The sequence below is a fragment of the Erithacus rubecula genome (assembly GCF_903797595.1).
Source record: "Erithacus rubecula genome assembly, contig: SUPER_Z_unloc_3, whole genome shotgun sequence".
NCBI classification, from domain to species: Eukaryota; Metazoa; Chordata; class Aves; order Passeriformes; family Muscicapidae; genus Erithacus; species Erithacus rubecula.
This window is the reverse complement of record NW_027635944.1, coordinates 1,128,292-1,156,290: the sequence shown is the minus strand read 5'-3', so window position 1 is coordinate 1,156,290 and position 27,999 is coordinate 1,128,292. Positions and strand designations below refer to the sequence as shown.

The window sequence follows — 27,999 nt, the reverse complement described above, 5'->3', positions numbered from 1 at the left end:
AGATTTTGAGGAGAAAAGCAGATCTCATTATAAGCCAAAATGTATTACACACCACTTGCACTGCATGGAAGAGCTGCACAAGTTTGTGAATTTGATCAAATACATTAGTGAAGTACTGTCAACAGAAAGTAATGTAGCATTTACTATGTACTGAAAATACTGTACTGTTACAGACACAAGTCTTTAATACAGAGCACACAGCACTCTACTGCTCAGATCGTTTGGGCCAGGGACACAACATGGTTCCAGCCAGGCTGGAGGGAATCAACACTTCCTAGTGTTAAAACTTTGATTAAATGGTCCTCATGTCCACTGAAGAGTCACCAGTAGAACTGGTCCAAGTTTGGACTGGAGAATTTACTGTTTGTTTTTCATTACTGCATGGAGGAATGGAAGGCATTCAAACAAACTAGTGTTGATTTCAAAAACTGGAAGTACACTTGCACCTCAAGAGCAGGTCTGCCAACCTCCTTCTACCCCACCTCCCACCTGCACCCCACCTCCCACCTGCAAGTATAACATCAAATGTAAATAGACAGAAGTTCTGTGTAAGGTGGACAGTCTTACATCTATTAATTCACAATCATCTTTGGCATACAGATGCTGCAGCAGGTACCAGCGTGCCACCGACACCACGGTTTGTGGATTCTCTGGTTGATAAACGATTCTCTCCAACATTCGCCGAGTCTCCCTGGTAATCAAAACATAACCCAAATCAAATTCAACTGAACAGGCCCCATGTAATATAACAAAGCAAGCAACAATGGTTAAAAGCAATATATGGGGAAGCTCTTAGTGCAGTTCCTGCAAACAGAGACAAGATGTGAAATTACAGATGAAAAGGTAATAGGAATAGAGCACACAAAGTCTAAAATTCTGTTTGGCTGTTACCTTCCAACACCAACCACATCCATCTATCTAACAAAGGGATTTTCAAATTCACAGTGTTGTGAGAAATGTGGTAACAACTCGTAACTACACGTAGGAATGTCATATTTATTCACTGGTGCTCCATCAGCTTTGGCTCTTGTTCTACACATCCTGTCCTTTATAGCCAATACATTTCCAGTACATTGTGATTTAACAGGCTGTTCAGAAATTACTTTTTTTTTTGCTATTTCCATTTAAGATTAATTTCTTGCTTCAGTATTTTGAAACACCTAGGCAGATGAATTAGATTTTGTGATACACTGTTCACCTAAGTTAGTATCTGGATTTGTAATAACATTGATTGTAATTAAGTTTTTATCTCCATTTTATTGTTAGCAATAACTATCACAATCACATTAGGCTGTCATCTGAAAAGCCAACAAAAGAAGCAAGTAATTTTGTTAGAATTATCTACAAAACAGGTGAATTATTGAATAAAGCCATACAAAACCCTCCAATTTTCCATACCTTAAGCAAAAATACTATACAAGACAAAATTGGCATAACCAAATACACAACATAGGAAGATTCCAAGAACTCCTTCTCTAAATGTTTCCCCTCTTCCTCAAAAAAGCCACAATGTCCATCTGGCTGTTCAGGAGTGGACATGAACTTTCACTGTAAACCCAAATTAGGACCAAAATTAATCCCAGCAGCAGTCAAGGCAGTGATACCTGTATTCACTGTGCTATTTTAGAAGATTTTTCAGAATGCGTAGCCTCCCTGATGAGTCAGCATTAAAAGTTGTCTTACAGCTGGTTTTTTTCTGGATTTTTTTGTTTTTGTTTTTTTGATTTTTTTGTTTTTAAGAAATTATGGAAGATTTGGCTGCTCCCCACATTACTAACCCCTTCTCCCCTCTCTCTTTTAATTGCCACACCATTTCAAGAATTATTTTCCGCTTTCAAGTTTCTTTAAATTCTTGAAGCTAGATCTGCAGATAATGACCACTTGTGTTTTTAGACACTGTATTCCACTGAAAATGTAACAGAGCATGCATACCTTGCTCCCATTTTGCGAATATACTGTAGCAGGGCTTGAAGCAGAGCTGCCAAGGGGCAAGGAGAAAGTTTCAAAGCTTCAGTTGTTGCCTCCTGAACCAAGGATGGCCAGTGTTCATTTGAGACATTAGCCTTATAAAAGTTGAAAATAAAAGGAAGAGAATAATAAAAAGGAAAAAAGAAAAAATATTTTGTTGTAGTATATCTGCACTTCTAGAAAGCAGGTTTAATTCAAGCTGTTTTGGGAAGTATTTGGCATGTTGCAAAAACACTTGTTTAAAAAACCCCCCAGACCAGCAGTGGTTAGAAGTTCTAGAAAAGTCGTGTTAACTTATTTAGGATCACCTTGCCAGCATTTCTCCTGCTAATTTATGCAAACAGTCTGATTTTCATACAAATTTTACAAGTATTGCTTCTGAAACTCTTGTAAATCTTCATACCACATATAGAACTATTCTAGAATGTAGAATTTATTCCCAGAAGCGACATATTTTTTTACCAGAAGTCAAAACCAACTCCTAGACTGCAATTACCTAACAGAGCAACTACTCAGCAGAGCCATATATCTTAAGAATACAAGCAAAGCAAAGAAATAAAAACTGGTTTTAGAAAAAGCTTATTATCCCCATTGTGTCTGGATAGCATCCAAATTACTGTACTTGAAATGGTGACCAAATATTCAATTGGAAGATAATTGGGAGACGAGCAAATACAGAGCATTCTTGGACCTGAGCAAGTTTTCCACCAGGCTTTTAGACTTTTAATTAAACCAGTGCAGAAATGCAAAAAAAAAATCCACTCATTAGCTTCTCTGCTCACTTAAAAAGTCAAGATGGGATAATCAAACTCATACTAATCACATTTTTAAACAATGTCTTGCCTACTCATAAGCAATTCAGGCCAGGCCTTGAAGAAATAGTATTAATCACGTTATACAGTATCTAGAGACCTCTGAAAGCATTTAAGAGCAATAAGAAACAAAACAGACCACTAAAAACTGACAGAATAACAGCAAGAAAAATACTGCTGCTGAACAAATTCTGTCTTTGGAAGCAATGGGCTTGTGAGAAAAACTGAGGACAACTCTCTTCTCCAAAAAGGAGAACAGTTTTGCAGCTTTGTCCTCAGTAAATCTGACTAGATCTCAGAGGATATATGGGGTTGCTTTGCCTGATTTTGATTACAGCAGGGTCATACATTAAATGTGAAAAAGTATTAGCCAAGATCACAGCAGTACCTACATTTCACAGCAGACTTCACATTCTGGTAGGTTACTATCAGAAACACTTCCAAGTTTTTGGAGTGACACTGCTTGAAGAGAATAAACACTTGCCAAGACCCAGAGGTATGTTCACCTTGCCCCCTCCAGGTTCTTTATTCCACAAAATACAATTCCTTTAGATTGTTCTTAGACTTCAATGCAAGGCATTATATTTGGAAATGTCCAAAGAGCATAAAAATACTTGAAATATGACTGACTGACATCTCCAGGCACCAGGGAAGAAAAAAACGTCTGTTGAGGTGGCTGTCTGAACAAGAGGACAGACATTTAAGGGTCTGTCAATTGGGATGATCAAACTAAAACTGTTACAGACAAGCCTTACTGGGCAAAAATACTATCTGAGCCCCTTAGGCACAAAGTGGTTCTATGTGGTTCTATTATTACACTGCAACCTCTCTTACAAAGACTAAGAATACTCCACTGCCTCTTGAAGTCTCATTTTATTCTCTAGCTGTCATTCACAGAATGCAAAGGCATTTCAACAGGGGCTTCATTTAACGACTACAGAACCCTTCTACCCCACCAATTTCTATTAAATCACGCAGTTATCCTACCATGCAGATCTCCAGTGCAAGCATAGCTAGCCTGAGCAGACTGGATAACTTCCCATTCCAGCTGCCCTGCTGTGATGCCAACTGCAGGCTCTTTCTGTAACACATCTCTGCTCCAGTCATCATTCTCTGAGACTGATATATTTTCGCCAGCCACTGAAAATAAACAACCAACAAAATCAGTTATGGAGCCACCAAAACATACATCCATTAGGTAATATCATTTAGTCCAATTTATGAGTGTACCATGGCACACTATTAGCTAAAACCATTCACCCAGTTCCCATTTCAACAACACACTGTGCATTGCCCTGTCAGTCTGCTGCAGAGCAGGCATTACACCTCACTACAGTAACTTATTTTAAGAGTTCCCTAGCCCACTCATGGATTTTTTTCATAGGTTCTCTCAGCTGCAGCCTGCTCTGCCAGCACAAGATGTCCTGGATTTCCTTATGAAGAGAAGGAAAAGGGTTCTAGCTTCTCTATCTTTAATTCTGTAGTCATCACACATTTTTTTGAAGCAGATGTAGCCATGACATGTACATGATATGCATGAAGATGTGCAAGTCATATTTAGAAATATTCTTTGCTGGATCACCAAGTAAACAAAGCAATTTCCTTGTTTTTGAGCAAAGGCTTCTAGACTTTTCCTAGCTAAAGACTGTGTGGTGTTAGAGGGGGCAAAAATTATTAACCCTTTCTGGTGCACATAAATTACTTCCAATTATAAAGGGAAACACACTGGAAAGTACTAATTAGCACTAGTAAGATTGTGCATTCTTGACATCAAGATGCAGGCCTGCTTTTTAGAGTAAAACATTCATTCACATGTAGGAAAAAAGCTTCCCTCAGTCTCAGTTCTTTGCAGCTGATGATGTCTAGCACTCAAGAAGCAAAGAAGAGAAGCCTCATGCAAAAGCAGCTTTGCTAGATCTGTTTTTCTCTATTTTCCTGACATCTCACAGCAGAAAAAGTAGAACAGCCATCAGAACAGCAGCTCAGCAGCACTCTTAAAGCCCATGTAACAATTTACACAAAAGCCAAAAACTTAACCAGAAAGAAAAGCTAATGACCCTTCTAATGTAGTAAAACTGCAAGATGTCACAATGGATAAATCAAACTCATAGGAAGTCTAGACAGAAAACAAAAAAGCATACATTTATCCACTAGGAGCATATGGAGCAGCCAAGGTTTTTGAACACTCTCTAAGCCCTGAGAAATACTTCTCTCATTGAAGGCTAAAAAGATCTTCCTCACAGGTATCTCATATGTGGCCTGGATTAAAAAGAGCAAAACAAATCATCCCCTCCCACTCTCCATATCACATACACTCACATCACTTATTATCCCTGCTTGTAAGCAAGATGACTTGGCTTCAAGCATGCAAGGGATGCTTAAAGAATGGTATACAAACCCTAATTTAGTTTTTAAAAAAATGTTGTTAAAATAGAGGATATAATAATTTCTTGTGTGCCCTCTATTTTGCAAGTTCAACTTGAATGAGTTCTATATTCAGAAATTTCAGAAATACAAGTTTTATATTCAGAAAATCACAAAAATGCATCAAAATACATCTTTCCCAGAAATAATACTCCTGGTGCTTCTGAAGAGAAGAGGACCTGCAGCCTTCTAAGAAGTGAGATCATGATCTATACACAAGCCTTGCACTGATCTACTAAGAGTGAAATCAACTTACTGAATCTTACCAGGGTTTTATTTTTATCAACAGGGAGAGGAGCATCATAAGTCTTTCAGTTACATAAAGGACTCTAAAAGTTCACATCTTTCTTTCTAATGTGCTACTTACATTGGTAAAACCATATAATAACTCTAAATTAAAAAGCAGCTGTTAGAAAATAAACATATTTGGTGCTGCATCACCAAAAGGATCTCTAGGCATGTGTGAGACTTCTCAGACTGACTCACAGAAGCAGCATATGAAGAGAGCTTTAGCACTTCCATCTCAACTAAAAATAATCACTCATCATGCTACAGAAGGGAATTAGTGAACAATGTTACCGGGAGTGATTCTCTGCAAAATCAACTTCCTAAAATAACAGTGACACCTGAAGTCAGGACATTATGGAGAAAGTTACTTAGGTTTTCAGACCCTAAATAAGAAATTGTGTTACTACACTAGGAAGCCCTTTACTTCCATTTATTCTTATGGGTTATGAAGTATTTAATTGGTTTCTGCCCACATGTCAAATTGCAGATCCCTAAAGGGATTCCAGGCATTTAACTCAAGCTTTTAATTCTCCTGCCTCCATGTCTGCTTGGTCTTACTAGCAGTCCTTGATATTTCAACTTTTATAAAAGCTAACATGATGTTTCAACTTTGGAACAAATATAATTTAAGCTGTTTTTTCTGTCACTGACTGTCAGCAGATAAATAAAATCAAGCAATGAAACAAATGGTCACCCTCTTACAGCAGGTGTGAGAGTGGCACACCAGTCAGGGAAAAGATTCACACTTACCTGCCAGGCTGCAGCTGAGGATGAACTGGACATGACTGTCTTGTGAAGCTCCTCCAGGATGTTGTCTGGAAGTTCTTTGTGAGATTGCAACAGCTGTTTACACTGAACTTGTCTCAAAAGCAAAAACAGATCTGGGTTCTCAGGGCAGCTTTTTAAACCCTAAAACCAAAACAGCAGAATTATCACTCCCCAATATCAAGGATACTTAGATTTTCCATTCTGTTCTTTATAGAAAACAATATTGAAAGCATTCTCAGGATGCTTGAAACAACGTTTTTCTCCTCTGCACAAAGAATTCCAGGGACAGACCCATAAAACCAGGTAACACTTTTTCTGTCCTCAAAATACATTTGAAGCCAAGCTCAGTTTTGTGCATTTCCTACTCTTATAGGTTTCTGAAAGACAGCTCTCACTTGGTTTGACAATTATTGCAAGTTTTGGGCCTATTAACAGAGGCAAAAATGTCTCTTGGGGCTAAAAGGGACCTTGATTATGCTTCAGGCAAGTTCAATTCTCTTAGATAAGGCACTTTATTTTCACTGGAACAGAAATGAAACATTCCCTATTCAGTCACAGCAGGTATCCAAAGAGTATTTCTTGGAACAAACACAAAAAAGCAAAGACAGAAAACTAGCTATCTATTGCTTTACTCTGCTCAGGTGAACCTTGTGAAGCTTCTGCAAATCTAACTGCAGGTTATTTTCTGTGCTGAAATCACAATATTTCCAAGAATTATAACTCAAAACAGATTTGTTTTAACAAACAACACTTGCACTTTTCACACATTTTTTAACAACGTACATTGCCTGTGAATCCTTCACAACTGAATGACAGCAGTGTCTGACTCACTACTCCCAGTTATATTACTTCCTGAGAATTCTGGGGTCCAAAACCAGCACTGAGAGTCTGTGGTACTAGGGAATGCTACCTCTTTTCCTTACACTAATTGCAGACACTGACTGTCCTCTCTCCAGGCTATTTAATCAAACAAAAATCAGTAAAATACAAGCAAAATTCACAACTTCCCTCATACCCAAACTGGGGGAAGTACAGATCTGGTATATCTCAAAATCTCTGATCATTGTTAATATGAGGCAAGTCAGCAGACATGTTGGCCAGAAAAGGAAAACACCTCACCAAGCAAACAAAGAGGCAAGAAACCTGGAAACCAGCATGTTCAATCAATCTGCTTGTCTGGTTTGGGTTTTTTGTTGGTTGGTTGTTTAACTCCCATCCCCTTTAATGATATATACCAGAAACAAGGATCACATTTGCATGTGATTAATAATATTCCTTAATGAAAATCAGGAATGTGTGCTTCTTTGCATATCTTTTGTTGTCTTCTGCTCATGAACACTCCCCTGAATCTTGTCAACAGCCCAGCTCCTTTCCTCAGCTGGGTGCATGACCTTTATTTTTAATAATTAAACTTGTTGCATCCACTTGGAGCTCTGAAACAAAGTACCAACACAACCCAGAGGAAATAGTCGTTCCATGTACGTCTCTGACCTTGACTTCTTGCCCTGAATTTTGGCAATGTTTTGCTTAATTCTAGGCAGGAAGAACAGACTTAAGGTTTATCGTGACATGTACTACTTGTGTCAACCATTTACACAGTTCTGGTGTTGCAAACAGCATATTTGGGATGGGAGAATATGTCAACAATCAGTTCAGTTGGTCAGAGCATGGTGCTAACAATGCAAAAGTTGAAGGTTTGATTCCCATACAGGCCCATCCACTTAAGAGCTCAACTTGATGATCTCAGAATATTCTGTGAACTACTGTATTTTGTAGCTCTGATGGAACTGACAGCTGCTAATTCAAACATCACCTTTCTGCATAATGCACAAAAATAATGGCTTCCATATAATTCTACCACAATCTGCCCATGGTGACACCATCATACCTTTTTACAAAGAGCTTCAGCTTCTGACAGTTTCCCAGCCTCCTCTAGACTGGTAATAGCTTGACACAGACACCAGTCTTCAAGTGTACGGACATAACTACGTGGAAGGTTACTTTCTCCAGCTGTAAAGACAGACAACACACTTAAACAGATCAGTGTTTATGCTGTAGCGCCATACCATAGCCACAGGCTGTAGATCTGGAAAGGAAGAACATTTAGGAGTTTTAATGTGACATGGCTCCCATCACTAGTAGGAACATTGAAAGATGGCAAAATTAAAAGCATGAGGGGATTTAAGTGCACACTGTTTGAGCTAATGGTTTGAGATTTATCAAACATGGAAGTTTAATTCCAGTTTCCAAAACACTATGAACATTGAGCAAGACTGAGAATCTATTGGAAGAGTTACAGAACTCAAAATTACTTCAGCCTTTTCAGTAAGTACAGCTGCAGCAATGTAATATACCCACAAACTTCATGTTAGTGCATCAGAGTTCAGAAATATTATTTTAGAAAACCATTTGAAACCTTGGAGGGGAAAGCAAGCTGCCATTAAGTATCTAAACCTAGATGTATATTAGAATTAAATGCTTTTTCATGTAGAATACAGTTACAGCTTAAACCACTACTGAGTAATCCTCAGCCTATTTGCAACTTCAAGAGAGTACTGCAAGCTTAGATAATTTCAATTTTATTTTGCTTTTTTAAAATAGCAAACTTGTATAGCTTACTTTTGGCTGAAACTGTAGACACAAGTGTCATCTCTAGACCTGTTCGTTTCGGTTCAGTGTTGTTTAGACACACAACAGTGTTCTCAGCATGACAGGCTGCCATTAGCACTGCCCAAGCAGCAGGATTATCTACAAGAGAATGGTCAAAGGAAACTCATGCCCATTCTAAATATGCTGGTAGCTCACTTAGAATGCTCTTTACCAGATAAAGCATAACAGCATACCTATTAATGGAACCATACACTTTAAATAAGATAGCAACAATAAGAGAAGTAAATGAGCTCAAACCAAGGAAGCTGACAACTACTTGCTTCAAACTAATATGATTAATCAAATAATAAAAGGAAGATGCTGTTCCTAAAGTCAGCTAATGTCTTTTTCACAGATTGCTTCAGTGTGCTAACCTGAAGCTGCCAGTTTATTTTTGACTACACAGATTAATCTTGGCTATCGCTGAAGAGTTGTAACAAAACATGAAGCAGCAGCAAAAATCCCAAGATGCCATCCAGAGCTTTCAGTCATACAGACTCAGTCTGTATGCCCACCAGCAGGAAAGTTACAGCAATAGGTGCCTACTCCCACTGCCAGCTAACTCCTGTGTCAACTTCACCTTTAAACAGCCCTGTGAAGAACACCTACTACTGTAAGAGCAATCTCTGTCCTGAACTAGGACAGAACTCAGCTAAAGATTTTCTTTATTTAAATTTTCATCCCTGAGATAATTAACTTTGCTGGCAAAATGAAACAAAGCTTGAAGATCTAACAAAGTAAAATGTAAAGTATACTGCTTCTAAATAGGACTCATACACTCGTATTTCCTGTAGGAAAGTAATTTAAATTTTTAACTTGCAAGCCAGCGTTATGCATCAGAGCAAAATCACTCTGGAAGAAGCAATGTTTTAGTATTTCACTGTCAACTACATATTAGCAATTGAAAACCCCACCAAACTTCCACTTCATATGCTAAAGGAAGAAGACTATGTAATATAGTAAGACAACCATGCAATTCGCTACAGTTCATAATCCACACATTTTAACAGAACCTTTCTAATCCAAAATCTGACAGCAGATGAAAAATTCTCTTCTGTCTGGTGTTGCACAGTGAGGGAACATATGTTTTTCAATTTTGTCTAGTATACTAAATAATAGTTAAGTCTTTGCATATTGAGAGATTAAGAAATTGCTCATAGTTTAGAACAAGTCTTAAAACCCAGCAATATTTTACTTATTGCCTGGCTTAATTTCTATTCCACTACATTTGGAACAACAGTGACCATTTCCACTCTAAGAATTTTCCCTAAAAGATACATGGATAACCCTAAACAACCCAACAAAAGCAGATCTTATTTTAATCCAATAATTTTCACTTCTGATAGATAAGAAGACAAAAACAATCACTAATGTGTTTGAGAACAAGAGTAACCTGGACAGACATGGATGGCCTTCTGAATATTTTTCAGAGGATTGTTTTTCTTATCTTCTAACATGTGACATCCTGCTACCAACTGATTAACTGCAATATTCAGCAGGACTTCCTATAAAACAGAACATAAGAGTTACTTAACACTGTAAGTGATCAGACATAATTCATTTTAGGAGTATTTATGGAATTACAAAATCTGAATTTTAAGAAAGGCAAACCTTTCCACAGTTTACATCAAGTGCATGTGCAACACTTCCTGCCACAGCTCCTCCCTGCAAGATTAAAAGAAAACAATTGATTTAATTACATGGCTAATTAATTTTATGCAAAATATAATGCCAAAATCTTTTTATCTTTGTTATTCACAAGCACTAAATTTGCACAACATGGCAATGTCCTTGCTTACACCATGATCTTTTTACAAAAAATTAGCAAGACATTTCAGTCTAGAGTTTATCCATAATGACTGGTTTCCAGTTTTAGCCCCATTTTGAAAAGGGCTTGTTTTCAGAGGCTATTTCTGTTCATATAATTAGCATAAATTAAGAAAAGGAGCATTTAATTGGAGGAAACCTAATAAAAAGGAAAGTGGGAAGGAAACACTGACTACTGTGAAAAGTGAAGGTGACTACATTAATCAAATTAAACACAGGAAAATCAAAATAAATATTTATTTACATAAACACATCTCTAGAAAACGTAACAAAAGAAATTATACATAGTACTGCCTTTTATTGTTAAGATAATTCTGTTGGCAAGATTCTAGCAGATCTTTCCTCTAAGTTCAAGGACCGTTACCTCATGGAAGATGCAAATAATGGTATATTAATTCAGTATGTGGCTCTGCACTGCTTTGTATGTAAGCCTTGAGTTTTCATACTAACTGGGGAATGTCCACACGCTGAAAGGTGGGGTTTCTTTCAGTTAAGAAATAACAGACTACTTGAAATGTAAACAGCACACATGTATTACACTTACCTTTGGCAATACACTTACTTTTGGCTTTTGTGATGCATAAAGTGGAACTAGTCGAGACATAAGAGACCAAAGGGCAGGATTACCAGGATAACTAGGGAAATAAAAGGGTATTAGACTGTCTGGTTTAGATATGCACCTGGTCTTCCAGGACTCAGTAAGCACTTGCTATAAATATCAAATAGATTTTTTTCTAATAAGAAAACAAAGCAATGTCTTAAAGGATAGACATGGGTAAAAACAAACAACAAAATTTTGAAATTGCTGCTAAAGATAAGTAACTGCTAGCTAAAGAAATAAAAGCTTGCATATCAATATTCATGAGCAGAAAAACTTCAGGGCTAAGGTCTTGTCTTCATAGTATGAAGAACAAGGAAATTCAGTTGTAGTTGGAAAAGAACAATTGCATGAAAACAGTTTCGAAAAACACTTGGAGAGACTATGATGTGTGCCTTCCTGAAAGGCTCAGAATGCTAAGGCTAATCAAATCAAATTAAAACACAGGCACTTAGCTAATGGAATGAACAGCTTTAAAGGCTGTTAAATATTAAATAAAAACCCAGAGTACTTTTCCAGGCTAAAAGGTTATGCTATACAGGATGAAAAATGCTTTCAAATAAGAGTAAACTGACCAACCTATCAAAAAAGCCACCCAACCAAAATCAGAAAACACTGAACAAGCTATGAAACTTCTGCTATTTGATTCCATAAATATGAAAGCAAACTTGCTAGCTAAAGGTGAAGACTTCACCTTTAAAAATTAATTTTTTAAAAAAATTTTTTAGAATAATCATTCAAATAAGCAGGTTTGCTTACTCTTCAATGCAATCAAAACAATACATTTACAAGGAAATTTAAAGCAAAGACAAACTATATACCTGTGTATTGCTTTGGAAACTTCCCTCTGGATTGCCATATTTCTACCTTGTAATGCATAAACAGCAGATGCAAGAAGACACCTCTCATCAATCCCATCATCCCCTTTTTCATGCTTCAGTAATTCTTTTAGGGCTGCTGTTGCAAGTGTTGCATCCTGCTGTACCAATCCCAGTGTGCACAAAGCCTTCAGACTTTCTGGACTAGGTTCCTTTAGGGAGCTGTTGAATTGGAGAGAAGGAAAGAGACAAGTGTTTTAGAAACTAAACTTACTGTTAACATGAGAGCTCTTGTTACTTCTGAGTCCTCTTGCTCTTATGTATATAAAATTAACACTCTCTGTGGGATCAGGCTAGATCTATATCCTTGAAAACCAGGTGACTGCAAGCACCTAATCAAGCTCTTAATGATTACTTTCAAAAAAAGACAAGAATGTAAGGCTCTGAATCAGTTTTGTTTTCAGTCCCTAGCAAGAAACAATAAAAGCTGCTAACCAAACTTGAACAGCCAGCAGAACCAGTAGGAAAAGATGCTCTATCATACAAGTTATCCAGACATACTCACTGTTAAAAATCTCTGTGCTAAGCTGGTTATGAGAAATGAAAAAGGTGGCTTCATATTCAAGGTCCTACTCAAGTACTTAAGTCATCTAGCACAAATTCCAGTCAAGAGAGACATCTGTCTATTGGATCAGAATGCATGATGTTTGTTCCTATTAGTAAAATCCTTCATGTACGTTTGCAGCACTATGTTTCAAATTCAGATCTAGACATATTCACAGTGATGTTTCTTTCCTAAGCCATTCACTAACTTTTTTTTTTTTAAATACAAACAAATAACATCATTAGAAACTCTCATTGTTCCTGTTTATGACAAAAATAGAAGTCTGAAGTGATTTGTAAGATGTAGGAAATATCAGTTTCCTAGCCAATTAATCATCAACTACTTGGGATTCAGAGTGCATTAGGTAGTGAACCTTCACTATTTGAGCCTGCTGGTAAAATGGGTCCTGTACTGCCACTACTAGAGTTCTCTACTGACAGAGGGTTGCCCCTGAAAGGTGAGATGGTAACTCTTAATCTGTAGCTACTAGGAGGCAAACAATGATGCCTCCACAGATCTGAAAAATAACAGCCATTCAGCACTTCATTGCACACACAACTAATAGAGATCAGTTTCTTTTCATGGGAAAGCTTCAGGATTGTCCTGGTTTACATTGCTGGAAGCACAATTATTTCAGAGATGTCTATTTAAACTATTTAAACTGAAATTAAACTATTTAGGCTCTTTAAACTGAAATGATTTTCATTAGTCATTCAGCGTACTTACAGTTGAAGAGCAAAAACATTGCTGAGGCTTAAGACAACTACAAAGTAATATTATTTTAAAATATAGTTTTTAAAATTTCAATGATGTTGGACACTCACATTGTTCAATCTTTCCACTCAATAGTGCTTCAAGAATGTGAAAGATCATAAAACAAAACCAGACTTATCACATGAATAAGTACACTGCCTCTATTTCCACTCTTATGTTGCAACACACAAAGAGAATACTCACCTGAATTCCCACAAAATGGAAATTTGAGAATTCAACAGTACAATAAAATATCACAATCTGATTATTGCCTCCACTCACCATTTAAACAGCAGTGTCTTTGCAGCATCCACTTTGTTCAGTTTATATTCTATTATTGCCAAGGCAGTCAGGACATGTGCTTTATCTTTTTCAGACTCAGCAACAGTCAAGGCTTTTTCATAGGCTGGTAAAAATTCAAAAGTCAGAATTGAGGTAGAAGAAAAAACACAACCTTGGTAAAGCCTTTAGGATAGCAAGATATTAGAGCAGAGAGGCACTTTAGGTTCAGGTTCACTGTATTTTCCCACCTCAAATCATAAGCAGAGCACCAAAAAAAACCCTGATTAAGATTTTGTAAGAAACTATGTTTAGAAACACCAGGTTGACTGTTTAGGGCCTGCAGCAAGTAGAAACAAAAATGAAAAACAGCACTGGGATGTTCAGAAAAAGCCTGCAAGAACATGATATAAATACTTCCCTGTGATAGTTAATTTATGAAACAGTAGCTCTGATGGGTACACTCATTCCAAATGAAATATAAATGATTTGAAACACTGAGCAGACTGTTACTTTGTGATCACTTACACTTCTACACTGATCATTGCATATACCTATTTATGAAGTTGCACATCTCAGAAGTGCAGAACATGACAGTACAACTATATTTACCACTAAAGCTAAAGTGCTTTGAAAAACACATTAATTTCCTATGATAGAATGACAGAATAATTAGGGTTGGAAGGGACCTCTGGAGATCAAGCCCTCTGCCACTGCAAGGCCACTTACAGGTGACACAGGACCTTGGCAGGTGGGTTTTGAATATCATTAAAGGGGAGAAACTCCACAACCTCACTGTATAGCCTGCTCCAGAGCCATCCTCAATGCGAAAAAGTTCTTCCTTGTGTGAAACTTTTCTGTTTTAGAAGATATCTATTATGCCTTGCCCTGTTGATGGGCACCACTGCAAAGGGGCTAGCCTCATCCACTCGAACATCTGCCTTTGAGACATTCATACTGATGACATCACCTCTCAGTCCTCTCTAGACTGCAACTCATTGTTCCAGGAAAATAATTTCATTTGAGAACAAGGGAGGCTCAGAGAAAAACAGCTTAATGGGCAAGAATGAAACATTTGATACTTGCATACTACTAGTAGCCTAACAATTTTCACAGAATTATAGAATAGACTGAGTTGGAAAGGACCCACCAACATTATGAAGAACAACTGTGCAGGACACTTGAAGAACCACATCATGTGCCTGAGACCATTGCCCAAAAGCTTCTTGAACATCACATTGCTGTGATGACTTCTCTGGGGAGCCAGTTCCAGTACTCAACCACCCTCTGGGAGAAAAATCATTTCCTGATAGTCAACCTAAACCTCCCCTGACTCAAGTTCAGGCCATTTCCTGGAGTCCTGTCAGTCATCATGAGAGTGAAGAGACCAGTACTTGTGCCTTCAGTTCTCCCTGAGGATGAACACCATAATGAGCTCTCCTCTTACCCTCCTCTTCTCCAGGCCAAACAAATCAAGTGACCTCAGCTGCTCCTCATAAGGCTTCCCCTCCAGACCCTTCACCATCTTCATGGCCCTCTTCTGGATGCTCTCTAACAGCTCAATGTCTTTTTTATTGTGGTGCCCAAAACTGCACATGGTACTCAAAGTATTAAAACAGTTGTGTTCATACTTATGCATTTAGGAGTGAAAGAGCAGAATACTGAATGTCAGCTAGGTTGGTTAGACAAACAAATTTTATTAAGATTAAACGCAAGAGAAGTGTCCCATAAAGCTCTGAATTTTACCTTTGATACTTTCTTCTAAGAGTCCTTTCTTGAAGTAAGCTAATGCTAGACCCACAATGCCATCAAACTCAGTTAGGGGTATTGATGTGTAAACTTCAATGGCCTTATCACACAGTCCAAGAGCACTGTGAAAAAAAACTCAGTCATTGCTATGAAGGATGCAGCAGCATCTGCTATGATGTCCTCTATTCCACAATAGTTTTAAGCAGACACCTAGAAAAGAGCAATATTAGGACAAGAATGTGCAATATTCCCCACTCTTTCCCTGTCACAGCAGTTACTCTCTCCAACTATCTGTTGCATGAAGAACAATTGATAGGAAAAAGTCCTCCACATCTGCATGACAGCTGTATATAGGGCAAATGACTTAATGGTCATCAAAGTGCAGGGGGAGACAACAGAAAAGGAGAAACATGAAAAAAGCAAATCAAATTTTTGCAAAAAAGTAAATCACGCACACAGACAGGAAAATGCACACACAGAGAGATTACAGCTCTCTTGTTCTCAGACCACTATGGAAAGAATAATACAGAATTGTGTTTATTAGAACTATATAAATTACTAGAGATTTAATCTTGTGTAAGTTGCACACATGAAGTAACACACATACAGCTTGGATGTGAGACTTAAGGAGTCTAAAGAACTGCTTCCAAAATCTTCCTTGAAGTTAATGAATTAACACTTTGTCACAGGTTAGAAGTTTCAGTGTCATGTACAGAAATTTAAGAATATATGAGATTTACCCTAGAGAGCTAACAAATATTTAATTAGTTGACCTTGAGCTATCTCACATCAAAGAGAAATCTGAAAGTCTACATTCTTGTGTCCTGCATTCCCTCAGAATCAGAAGGGCATCATGAAGGGAACTTGGATTTGTGAGTAGGACTACAGCAGAGGGGTTCATCAACAGAAAGACCACACATATGTACACATTGTCCCAACCTCACATGCTTCAGGTTGTGAAGTCAATACAAATTCAAAAGGTAGGTAGAAGGCATTTTGAACAAACCCTGAAGCAGCAGTTTTATTCAGACTAAGCTCAAGGGTCAAGATTGTAAAAAACAAAACAAAACAAAAAAAACAAAAACCAAAAGAAACCCCCACAATTTATTGTGGTGACAGTATAACAGCTACATTATGTAGACTACATTAGTACCAAGCAAAGGATAAGGGAATTGCTGATATGTTACAGTCTGTGAAGACATACAGCAATTCCTTGCAATATCTTTTCTTCTTACTACATGATCCATTTCTGAAGCAAATAAGTTCACTCAAGCCTGTCTACAGTTAGGAATAACATTTAATTAATTATGCTTATTAATGCTTAATGTTTAAATTAATTTGTAAATTAATGTTTAATGTTTAATTTAATGTTTAAAAAAGGAGATTATTTTCAGCAACCATCTTTCACCTTAAGCATCACTGTATTTTGTTCCACTGCATTCACTACCTTCAAAGCTGAAGTTAAGGGCTCAGAAAGTCAACACTTACCACAGTGATCTGCCATAGTTTTGCATTGCTGTATTGTATTGCTCAGTATCCTCTGAGTTTTTCAGCAGTGAAGCTGCCCTAAAAGTAACCATGATGAATATTACTTATCATCTGACTACAAAATGTATATTTTGAGAAAAGTTCTCAGAGCAAAATGGACAACTGTTTTATACAAAATTTTTTCTATTCTAATTAAACACAAACAAAGCCTATTTTATTGTTTTAATGCATCATCAAACATGCTCACTAAATACTGTTTCATTTGCCATCTTCCCCTTTTTGAAAAGAAGAGAGAAGAAAAAAAAAAAAACCCAAAACAAACCCAAAGGCCAACCACCTCCATTAATTAGAATGTGATAGAGAATAAAGCTAAAATCAAGCTTGCCTTCTCCTTCAATTTCATTTAAATCCCACATAAGGAATTAGTTCATGTCCTGGTAAGACATACAAGTCTTAGGACATTTTTACTTTCCCAGTTCTGTGTTCTGCCTGTCCAAATTTGGTATAGGGTCATCCGCACACCCACACCTACAATACACTTAGTTTAAATGTACTGTTGAACTGAAGAAAGTAAAGTTTATCTAAGGAAAAGAAAAACTCTTAAGTTTTTCAGCTGAGGCATGGAAAAGAGGTCAAACGGCTTCTCTAAGCTTTCCAAGGGTGTGCAGTTTACCTCTCATAGGCATAGGCTGCCTGCTGTTTTAGATGCAGATATTCATTCAAAAACCCAAACATTGTGAAAGCAGAAGCATCATCTGGATTTCTTTCTAGAAAATCAGAATTGACAATGTAGGAAAACAAGATCAGTAAGCTGTGAAAAAGCACTACAAAAACATTGCTACATTGAAGCTACAGTACATGCACTGAGCACTTTGCCAAATGCTTCTGTCAGTTGCTCACTAGAATAATTTTGACAAGCATGCAGGCAAATACAGAAGAGCTAGATGACCCAAAACATGACATCAGGTTGGCTCAAAATAGTTTAAAATATTATATTGTGACATTAATCACAGTGCATTCAATATATTTTAAGTTTTTCAGCAGGCAGATTTTTTTTTTGTAATAAAATGGGAGAGTATTCACCTTGCATTGACTGTAGCAAAATACTAGTAGAATCTTACATTTTATTTTTACACTCTAAAACAATTTTGCACAATGTGCTGTAGCATAGCTCTGCTTGAGGAGGGAGGTAAAACCATATTACCCATTATGGTCCCTTCCAAGATTAGCCATTTTGCCATTTTTAATTAAATGCTAAAGCACAGATTTGTCAGCTGTCAACTCATCTCAGACTAGTAACCTTTTTTCAGACTCAGAAGGAAGGCTCTCCAAAGTCCCCTTAAGAACAAAGCACAAAGAAACACTATCTCACATTCGTCTCATTTATAGTGAGATGTATTTTCTAGCTCTTAAAAGTCAACAACAGATTACTCAAATTACTTATTTACAGGAATACTTGCAGACTAATTAAAATCTGCATTTGCTCTGTCTAGGCTAGACTTATCAAGTGGAGAAGCTGGCTTGGAACTGTGCACAAAACCAGAGTCCATCATCTGCTGAAGGTTAACAAAAATCATATGCTGGAGAATATAGAGTTACATAGCACACAGGAACAATCTTCTGCCAAGCATCACACCACAGAGGCAGAGGATCTGGCATTTATCTTCACTTGTGCATACCAACACATGCAAAGGGAGTCTGAGAGCAAACACCCTGTGAGAAGCATGACAAGACTCTGGTCCTTATTTTTGGTGGTCTTTGAAACAGCTGGAAGGAGCAGGCAGACAGAACCCATATCCATTTCATCACGTGATCATAAAAATTAGTCATTGGTCTGCTTACCCTGTTCAGTTACTTTACAGCTAAAAAGCCTCTCTTCACCTTAGCCAGACCTCTTTTGTCCAGAACCAGTACAGGTGTATCTGTTAGCTCTGAATGCATGTTAGGCATGACAGGTTAGAGAGGTATTTAAATTACCTACCTATATATTTGCTCAAGACCACTTGGGCTGCTGGTATAGCATTCATTTGAACAATGTTGTACAGATACAGTTCAGTGTTTCTGTTGGTTTTATCCTGGAGTGTTGAACATACCCAGTGGGCGTAGCCTTTTGCTCCCTCAGTCTCAAGAAACAAACAGACAACCCCAAAATAGAAATCATTAAACCTGCTCAAAATACAGCAAAATAATTACATATCATAGCAATAACTCTATGTTTTAGGACAGAGTTTTGGCTAAAAATCTGCATCAATGTTAAGCAGAAGAATGTAACTCCACACACACTTTTAACTCGCTGTCTGAGCAAAGCAAATTCTTACATTTTCATATAATGTGCTGCATCACTGTAGCCCAAAAAAAAAAAAAAAAAAAAAGCTATGAAAGAATAAGTCCCCCACTCTTACAGAATTCAGGGTCCTGGCAATATCCTTGCTCTCTCCAGAAATATTTTATGCTTTTGATCTGTGTACAGTTCTGTGGAACATGGAGAATGTTTCTTCATGACTTACAGAGCTGATTTCTTGAATGCTTGGGACTAAAGAATTTGGTAAAGCAACTGCCTGCTATACAATGCCCAGAGTTAAGTAATCAACAACAACATGGAAGCCATACAATCTCATCTGAAACATGACTGTAGCAGTTTCACTATTCAAGACACACGTATTTAAAAATAAAAAAAATCTCCTAAGTAGAGACGCTGGATATACAAAAACTTTAGAACAATACAACTGTTACACTTACATGCATACTGAGTTCAGTCGTGTGCCTGAAGAGATCCATGGTATCATAGCTGCCCACGGTCTCTGCAATAAGAGCCTAGAGAAAAGCATGAGTTGCTGTAGTTGTGTACTGTGAAAATTATCACATTGACAAAAATCTTAGCACATATCATGCCAGACATATCTTAAACGTTCAACACGAAGACACTTTCTTCTCATAGTCTCCAAGCAAGATTGGTTTTAAAACCAAAATCTACACAAGCAGTCTCCACTTTATCAGTAATTTAAACTTGTTGGCTTCTACTCTACATTCTTCAGGACAAAGACTTGTGTGTGTTAGAACAATTTATAACAATGTCTGACAGGAGCTGAATTTCAATGTGATGGTGCTAGTTCTTTCGGAGAATCCAGTTTTCAATTCGGTATCGGTAGCAGGTGAGCAGCATAGGATTACCAAATTTACCTATAATGATTGTAAAAGTCACAAGTATCTCAATTATTCACAGATGGCCTATATATCAGAAGGAACACATCAGCTCTCAGAGGCTGGGGAGGAAGGGACTTCCAAGAAAATGAGAAGTGTCCCAGGTACATTAGGAGCTTACTTATTCTAACAGTGGCATCAGAAAGGGGGACTGAGATGAGAGTTGGGTGGTGCAACATAATGAAGTAGAGGTGTAGCTAAAACTGAAATAACTATCACCTTATAAAGACTTTGCTTTGTTGACAGTTGTCTATAAAAAGCCTCAGAGCACAGTAATTGTTTGGTTAATAGTTTGTTAGAGAACACACAATATCAGCCAGAAAAACAGGAGTGTATCTGATGAACACAGTAGCTTTCACTGTATTACCACTATAGAAACAAAGAAAGTAGAAGCTCCCTTTACTTTAAACACAACTTTTAGGAGCATGAATAAGTGTCACCTAATACACTGAAGTTCAAGTTCTTCAACAACTGGTTTTTGTACGCAGTTTTATGATTTTTCCTCATACCTGTCCAATCCAACACAACAGGTAAGAAGGGTCCACAGACTGGGCTATCTTGAAGGCTTCATGAGCTTGCTGTAGAACCAAAGATAACACTGTTGTTGAACTACCTGGCATGGTAACAGAGCACTTTTAAGTACACACAGGTATTAGCATGAAGTAGTATTTGTAGAGATTTAATGGACCAAATTAGGTCACTACTTCTGTACCACACAGACAATGCATTTCCCAGAGAGAGAAACCAGTTTTCTTAAAGAAAAAGAAAAAACAAAAAAAAATCAGAATACTTCACAATATTGAAGTTTCCCTATCCTCTAAATGTACTTCCTTCCCAGCTTGAGAATTCAGAAGCTAAACCAACCCTTGAAACCCTTGAAAAAATTCTCGGACAAGACTCTTGGAGTACCCAAACAATTGACTCTTGGAGTACCCAGTTTTGAAAATCCACTTTTTTTATAATATAAATATATTTTCAAAAGGATAAAACTGATTATCACCCACAAGTCATCTCCCTATGGACTACACATGCTTTAGAGTATCTCCCTCAATGTGGCACAAGATAAACCAAGTCTTAGTATTAGCAGTAAGCAGTCTGTACCATCAAATTATTTTTCTTAAAAATAATTCTGACCATCACATTTCCAATCAAACAAAATTTCTGTAATCCCAACCAGCAACTAGAATGGGATGTACTTCAATTGCATGAAAGCTCCAGGCTTCACTTAATAAGTATTCTAATTTTTCTCCAGAGAATCTGAAGATTAGAGTAAATCATACATCTGCTGATGAGCAGAAAGTAGGTATCTATGGGAACTCAAACACTGAGAGTTCAGACCATGACCTACAAGTAAGTTTTTGGCCAAACCTGGCATACCCTAGCTTGACTAACCACTTCTATGTCCTTCCAGTAAGTTCTCATTCCAGCTGCTGGAAAGTAACTTTGCCAATTCAGCAGTTCACAATTCACTTAACCTTAGCCCCGCCAGAACAAATTTTTAATTTATCTGCATTCAAGTGCCAATATAATTTCTTTTGAAGAATGTATCTTTTTTGAATTTGAAAGATCATTTGAAAGGGACATTCCCATCCCCATATACACCCTAAAAAAACAGAAAGGAAAATTTTACTTGAGGATGGGAAATAGATTACCTCAATGTTTCCAGTTGTCAGATACAAAACTCCCAAGTTGGTCCAGGCAACAACATTCTAAACAGAATGAATAAAGTTAAAACAAATATATTATTACACTCCTCAGAAATAGCAGTGCATCAGGGGAAATGTCTTAAATGCCCACTTGAAACAGATGGCAGCTGCCTACAGCACTTACAATTCGCTCAGCTTGAACAGACTTGATGAAAGAATGTTGAGCAAGAGCATAATTCCCAATAGCTGGGGAGAGAAAGGAAAAATGAGACCTAGATATAACTGAATTTCAAAACACCATTAGTCAAGCTGCCCTCTAATTTAGGATGTTGGAGATATAGGGCTATTACTGAAGACTTACCACTACAACAAGCAACTACACCAAGGGCATTCCAAAACAGATGATTCTTGCTGTCAAGTCTCACAGCTTTTTTGAGACACTGGAAGAAAATGAAATATGGGTTATAATGATTAGGAGAGCCAAAATTAAGACTTTATGCACTTATTTATTCAGAGATGTAGGTTTTATTGTGGGCAGAGAGAGTATGCAGAGAGAAGCATGGACATAAATTTAAAGAATGTACCAAGAAGTACAGGCAATACCTGTAAAGACTTCTCCAGCAGTTCACTGATCTCATTCATGCTGGCACCCACTGCTGTGAGGTGCTCCGCTTGCCGATAATAATTTATTCCAAGATCACACCATATGCTAGGCAAAGGCATCAGCTTTAAAGCTCTGCCATAACACCTACAGAAAGATGAATCATAGAGTTGTTATTCCAAGCCTCGACACGAAGAGCAGAAAACTGAAAAAGCATTCAAAAGAGTGCTTAAAAACCTAAACCAATTAACATGCATAAATACAAACAAAATCAGACAAGAACTGAAAGCAAAAAAACAACTACTGCTAATACATTTTCATTCAAATGCTTATTGTGTCTGAATCAGAATCATCCTGGTCTAAAGGCAATCTGTAGTGTTCACCACTTATGAAATCACAGGTGTGGTTATGTAGGTGTGCATTAAATCAAAGCTGTCAGTTCATTATGCATGCTTTTACTTAAAACAAACATCAGTCATTTTTACAGTTCATCAGGCTTCCCCTATGAAGTATTTAACTTTACAGGTCATGGTAGAGATTCACCAAGCAGCTACATTTCTTGGCTTACAGATCCAGCTAAGAAAAGCTCAGAATCACAGAACAATGAATTTATGACATTTTTTACAAGAAAGAGGCACAGACAGAAAACAAAGTATTATCGTGGACTTCAGCTGCCCTCAGAGAATTAGGAATTAGTTAGCAAATACTGCAACCACTGCATTTAAACAGGTGTGATTTATGGAATAACAGGGAGAGTGTAGTCATGCACCTGGAGACAGAAAGGAGAAGAATCAGTGCTGATGGCACTGTGGCAATACAGAAAACATACCCTGAAATGAGCAGAGTAACCTGGAAGAAGCATGAGAACCTATTTACCCAATATGCAGGTATCAACAGATCAGCATGTCTTCAATTTTCTACAAATGAAGAAGTCTAGAATCCTCGAGACTCTATGGAGTTTTAAACAGCAGAAAAGCTCTTGACAATAAAAGAATATTACCTTCCTCCCAGTATGAGAAGCTCATTTTTCTTCAGTATTTGTTTGGTTGCACTTTTACTCAGAAGGGATCCTGGTACTTGAACATTTACTTTGGTTGGTGAAATAACATGCACACTAGTACAGGTATCTCCTAAGAGTTTCCAAAGGCAAGATACATCAGGACGGTGCTTTACTGCCCTACAGTTATAAAGAAAACACACACAACACCCACTCAGACACTTCAACATCATTTTCCAAAAAAGAAGTGCCACTTTGAAGAGTGGCACAACCTCAAATGCAATTTATCAATAAGCTGTTTGATTTAATCCAGTTTGTTCCTATTCAAGCTCTGGAGCTAAAAAGACCCAAATTTTTAAAAAATGAACAATAAAAACCAACAAAACAAAGACACCCCAACATGTCAGCTGACTACATGCACTCTTGCATTACAATGTCTTGGATTACAAGACACTACTCATCTGCAGAAACTTGATGGACTCTCTCCTCTAACAGGTTTGATTTAGGACATCTTGCATGAAATGCAAAACAAAAAGACTGAGCAAAGGAAGGAATTCCTTTCCTCTTATCCATTATTTTTGGTAGGAATACACTCCTCCCAGATCCATCTATCAGGAGGACTACACAAGAGAACTTTTGTGTCATTTCACACTATTTTAGAATCAAATGACTCTATATTTGAAAAGAAAAAAACCAAAACTCTGTAATTGCCATTAATTTAAGTAGCCTATATTTAGAATCTGTTATTCAAACCACTTTTAATAAACACATTCTGATTTCTAGATTAGAGCCTTAGTCCTATTGATTCAGTTTAACTCTTCTTTTTCTGCCTGTTAACCCACAATCCCAACAGAAATTAAGTAAGTGAATATTTAGTACCAACCTTGTAAAATATGCAAGGGCCTGCTCTATGTAATCCAGAGCCTTCCTATCCAAATAGTTATCAAGGGCTGATCTAGTCAGCATGAGATAACACTCACCAAGTCCTGAAAGTAAGAGAAAATATCCTCTGTGAAAAGAAATACTTTTATGATATGCTGAAAAGAATAGAGGGAAAGCAGCCTGGAAGCCTGGTCACCATTCTGCCTTATGCAAAATTTTATGCCCTGTATATGTAGTAACAAAGACCCACAATGCTCACAATAGAGATTTCGCTTTTAATCTATCTTGTGAAGTGGAACTGTGGAATAATCTGGCTATTAAAATAAACCTAATTAATTATTAAAAGAATAGCATTTAAGTTTTGGGTTTGTCTTCAAATGGTAAGTAAACCCCTCCTGAGAAATCTGCATTATTACATCTTCAACAAATACACCAACTTTCAGTTGCATATGTCAAAAATCAATCCTGAGAAACAAAAAGAATAAAAGATTTCAGGGCAGGCAAAAGGGAATGTCTTCAATGAAGAATACCTAAAGACAACGTTATTTAATCTTATACAAATAAGAATTTACTTCATATGGTGTATTGGGTCTGGCTGAGATGGAGTTAACTTGCCCTACAGCAACCCTCATAGTGCTGTGCTATGTACTGGTAGCTGGAAAGCTGCTGATAAGACACCAGTGTTTTGGCTGCTGATGAACAGTGCTTGGAACACCATCAAGTCAGTCTTTCCAAAATTCACAGCAGTAGGCTGGGGGTAGTCAAAATCCTGAAAGGACACACAGCTGACCTTAACTGACAAGAGGGATATTCCATACCAGATCATATCTGTTGAGCCAAAAAAGCTGAGAGAAATGTGGAAGAGGTGGGGGAGGCATTTGTTATCACATTTGTTTTCTGGAGCAATGACTAGGCAGACTGAAGTCCTACTTCATGAGAAGTGGCTGGATGTCGCCTGCTGATAGGGAGTAGAGAATAAGTTTTGTTTTCCTTGGCTTCTGCATGGGGCCTTTGCATTTGCTTTATTAAACTGCATTTATCTTGGCCTATGAGTTCCTTCAATCTCATTTTGGCTTCTATTCACATCTTGCAGACAAGGGGAATGACAGAGCAGCTTGGTGGGCAGCTGATGCCCAGACAAGGTCAACCCACCAAAACTGGAAATAACTCCCACTATTAAAAAGGAACTGCATCATATGTCACAATTTCTAACATTTTGGAAATAGTAACTGCTTGGTTTATACATTTGCTGGCACCAGCAGTGATTCTGTTTGGCAGGAAGTCACTGGATATGAGTACCACTCATTCTCAGCATTATTTTGACAGTTCTGAAGCTACCCTCCTCATGCTATTGTAATCCTTCACCTATCCCAAAACAGTGTTTTGCAACAGTCTCTATCTGGGGTCTCCCAGGACTCCAAGATCATGAGCTTATCAGATGTCAAGATGCTCCATAATCAAAAAACAAAATTGATTTTTTCCCCCAAAATTACACATAAGATATGCTAGAACAGAAGCAGGATAAATACTCTGTAGCACAAAATCAAAACACATTGAAAAGGCACAGTGAAGTAACACCAGTAGCTCTTCTCTCAGTTACTAGAGATCACGCTTCCAGTAACTCAACTCAGAAACTGTTTAAATCGATCACAACAGTACAACATGAACATTGATGGAGAGTCAAAGAACTTCAGAGAGTTTCAAGGTCCACAAAAATTAGAATATTAGACCATACATCATAATATGTCTCTAAGAAAGTGAAGGCTGTTTGGAGACTTAAAAGGATTTAGAGCTAACAAATCAGAGATTACAATGTGAGCAATTATGAAAGAAGACTGGAGAGATACAAGAAAACAGTAAATATAAAGAAAATATGGGGAAGAATCTTGATACTGTGTACTTAAGTACTTTTAAAGTGTTTTAATGCTAGTAACACTGCCAACTGTTACCTACAGACACTGAAAAAGGCATAAGCATGTGCACAGCTCTATACAGCACCTTTGCAAACTGCTGCTGCAGTCAGCCCTTGCCTTCTTGCCCAACAACTAGTAAAACTGCCTAAATACAACACTCTCCAACTCCATTATGGAGCTTTTGCCATGTCACTTTAGCCTGGAAAATAATCAATTGAGTTACACAGGAGGAGGCAGAGGTGTCAACCACACTGTAACTTTTGCAGATGAAAAACCTACTGTTGCAACAATTACCCAACAATTCTGAATTAAGTCTCACAAGAATCAGTTTAGATTAATCTAAAAACCAAAAGGTCTTAAATACAATGAAAAAAAATTTAAAAATTAAAACCAGCAGCAAACAGCACCTCCTTAAAATAGGCAATTATTAATCTTTTTACCAGAATTTTATATACTCCCTGCATTATATAACTTTAGAATCACAGTTCCATCACGATGAGGAAGTTCCAATTACCCCACTTCTCTCTACTCCTACCTACATCCTGAGGATCTCTACTCCTGCCACCTGTAACACTTGTGAGACCTCTTGGGATTTAGTGCTATTTTTGCACTAATTGAAGAAGCTCAGACAGGTCTGAATAACTAGACTAACAGAAGAATTGAGGAATGCATTGTCAGGACCAGAAGAAAATCAGTATAAGTCCACCTCTTTGAAATGGCAGTCTGATTTCATTGCTGAGGAAGTGTTTTACTGCTTAGTTAAAACTGCAGCACTGTCAGTTGGCTTCCACTATGCATCATCAATTTTCCTACTCACTTGACCTGGTAGCCACACAAGATTAATTATCTTTCATACTTACTTGAAAGAGAAATAATCATTCACATTCTTCATGATTTTAGAGTTTTTCAGGTATTTATGCTACTACAAACTGTTTCATGTGGGGACCTCATGGCTCGATCTAAAATACAGCTCTATCCCTTCACACAAGAAAAGCTCAATACACCAAAAAACCCTCCAAGAGACTGAAACATTAGAGTGTAAAGGGAGGAAAAGCAAACATTTTCAAATTCAGACATACTACCTTTTAGTGCAGGCACATAGTTTTCTGTCTTCTTTAAAATTTGTTGATAGGTAGCTATAGCATTTTCATATTTGCCTAGAATCTGCTCAAGTGCTGCAGCTCTGTAAATGCTGTACACGAGCCCTGGGTTCAGCTCACTTGCTTTCCTGAAGGATTTCAGAGCTGTTGAGTAGCTACCTCTGTTCAAGTAAGCCTCTCCTAGAGACTCCCAGCAGTTGGAATCTTTTGGATCAGCCCTGAGAGCTGCCTGCAAACTGAACATATCAAGACATACATGTATTTAAATTAAATATGGTACAATTTAAAATAAATTCTTTTCTTTCATTGTATATGCTCAGGACACTAATTTTGCATTATATACTCTTCAGGACACAAATGCACAATTACACATAACTTTCAAACAAAGCACAGTAGCTTCTTCATCTTCAGAGGGCATTACACAATTTTAGGAATTTTATCTTACCCTGGTTATTGAGTACTGTAGCAGCTTGTCTGTGCCTGCCACCAGGCTTGTCAGTACAAAACACTGCTATGTTAACAGGACTACATTCTGTCACTTTTAGAACTGAAGAGAATTGAAGAGAGACACAGCTCACTCAGACGCACTTCTCATTTTTAAGTACAAGCTATATAATCATCTCATTTATTTTGA

General features: G+C 37.4%; 1 protein-coding gene across 2 annotated transcripts in view; it reads right to left on the bottom strand.

Moving 5' to 3' along the window:
- Positions 1 to 27,999, bottom strand: part of SKIC3 (SKI3 subunit of superkiller complex) — a 46,493-nt gene that overhangs the window by 1,438 nt on the left and 17,056 nt on the right. For both annotated transcript variants that reach the window (XM_079331349.1, XM_079331350.1), the window contains exons 17-40: positions 27,348 to 27,601; positions 24,354 to 24,456; positions 23,474 to 23,650; positions 22,476 to 22,620; positions 22,234 to 22,312; positions 22,057 to 22,118; positions 21,879 to 21,935; positions 20,736 to 20,804; positions 19,765 to 19,839; positions 19,007 to 19,148; positions 17,699 to 17,792; positions 17,026 to 17,103; positions 15,535 to 15,659; positions 13,792 to 13,915; positions 12,156 to 12,374; positions 11,299 to 11,371; positions 10,521 to 10,574; positions 10,303 to 10,414; positions 8,880 to 9,008; positions 8,149 to 8,270; positions 6,243 to 6,401; positions 3,768 to 3,920; positions 1,933 to 2,063; positions 568 to 691 (exon numbers count right to left, since the gene is read on the bottom strand). In XM_079331349.1, the coding sequence (XP_079187475.1) occupies positions 568 to 691; positions 1,933 to 2,063; positions 3,768 to 3,920; positions 6,243 to 6,401; positions 8,149 to 8,270; positions 8,880 to 9,008; positions 10,303 to 10,414; positions 10,521 to 10,574; positions 11,299 to 11,371; positions 12,156 to 12,374; positions 13,792 to 13,915; positions 15,535 to 15,659; positions 17,026 to 17,103; positions 17,699 to 17,792; positions 19,007 to 19,148; positions 19,765 to 19,839; positions 20,736 to 20,804; positions 21,879 to 21,935; positions 22,057 to 22,118; positions 22,234 to 22,312; positions 22,476 to 22,620; positions 23,474 to 23,650; positions 24,354 to 24,456; positions 27,348 to 27,601 (2,860 nt within the window). The remainder of the gene's footprint in view (positions 1 to 567; positions 692 to 1,932; positions 2,064 to 3,767; positions 3,921 to 6,242; positions 6,402 to 8,148; positions 8,271 to 8,879; positions 9,009 to 10,302; positions 10,415 to 10,520; positions 10,575 to 11,298; positions 11,372 to 12,155; positions 12,375 to 13,791; positions 13,916 to 15,534; positions 15,660 to 17,025; positions 17,104 to 17,698; positions 17,793 to 19,006; positions 19,149 to 19,764; positions 19,840 to 20,735; positions 20,805 to 21,878; positions 21,936 to 22,056; positions 22,119 to 22,233; positions 22,313 to 22,475; positions 22,621 to 23,473; positions 23,651 to 24,353; positions 24,457 to 27,347; positions 27,602 to 27,999) is intronic.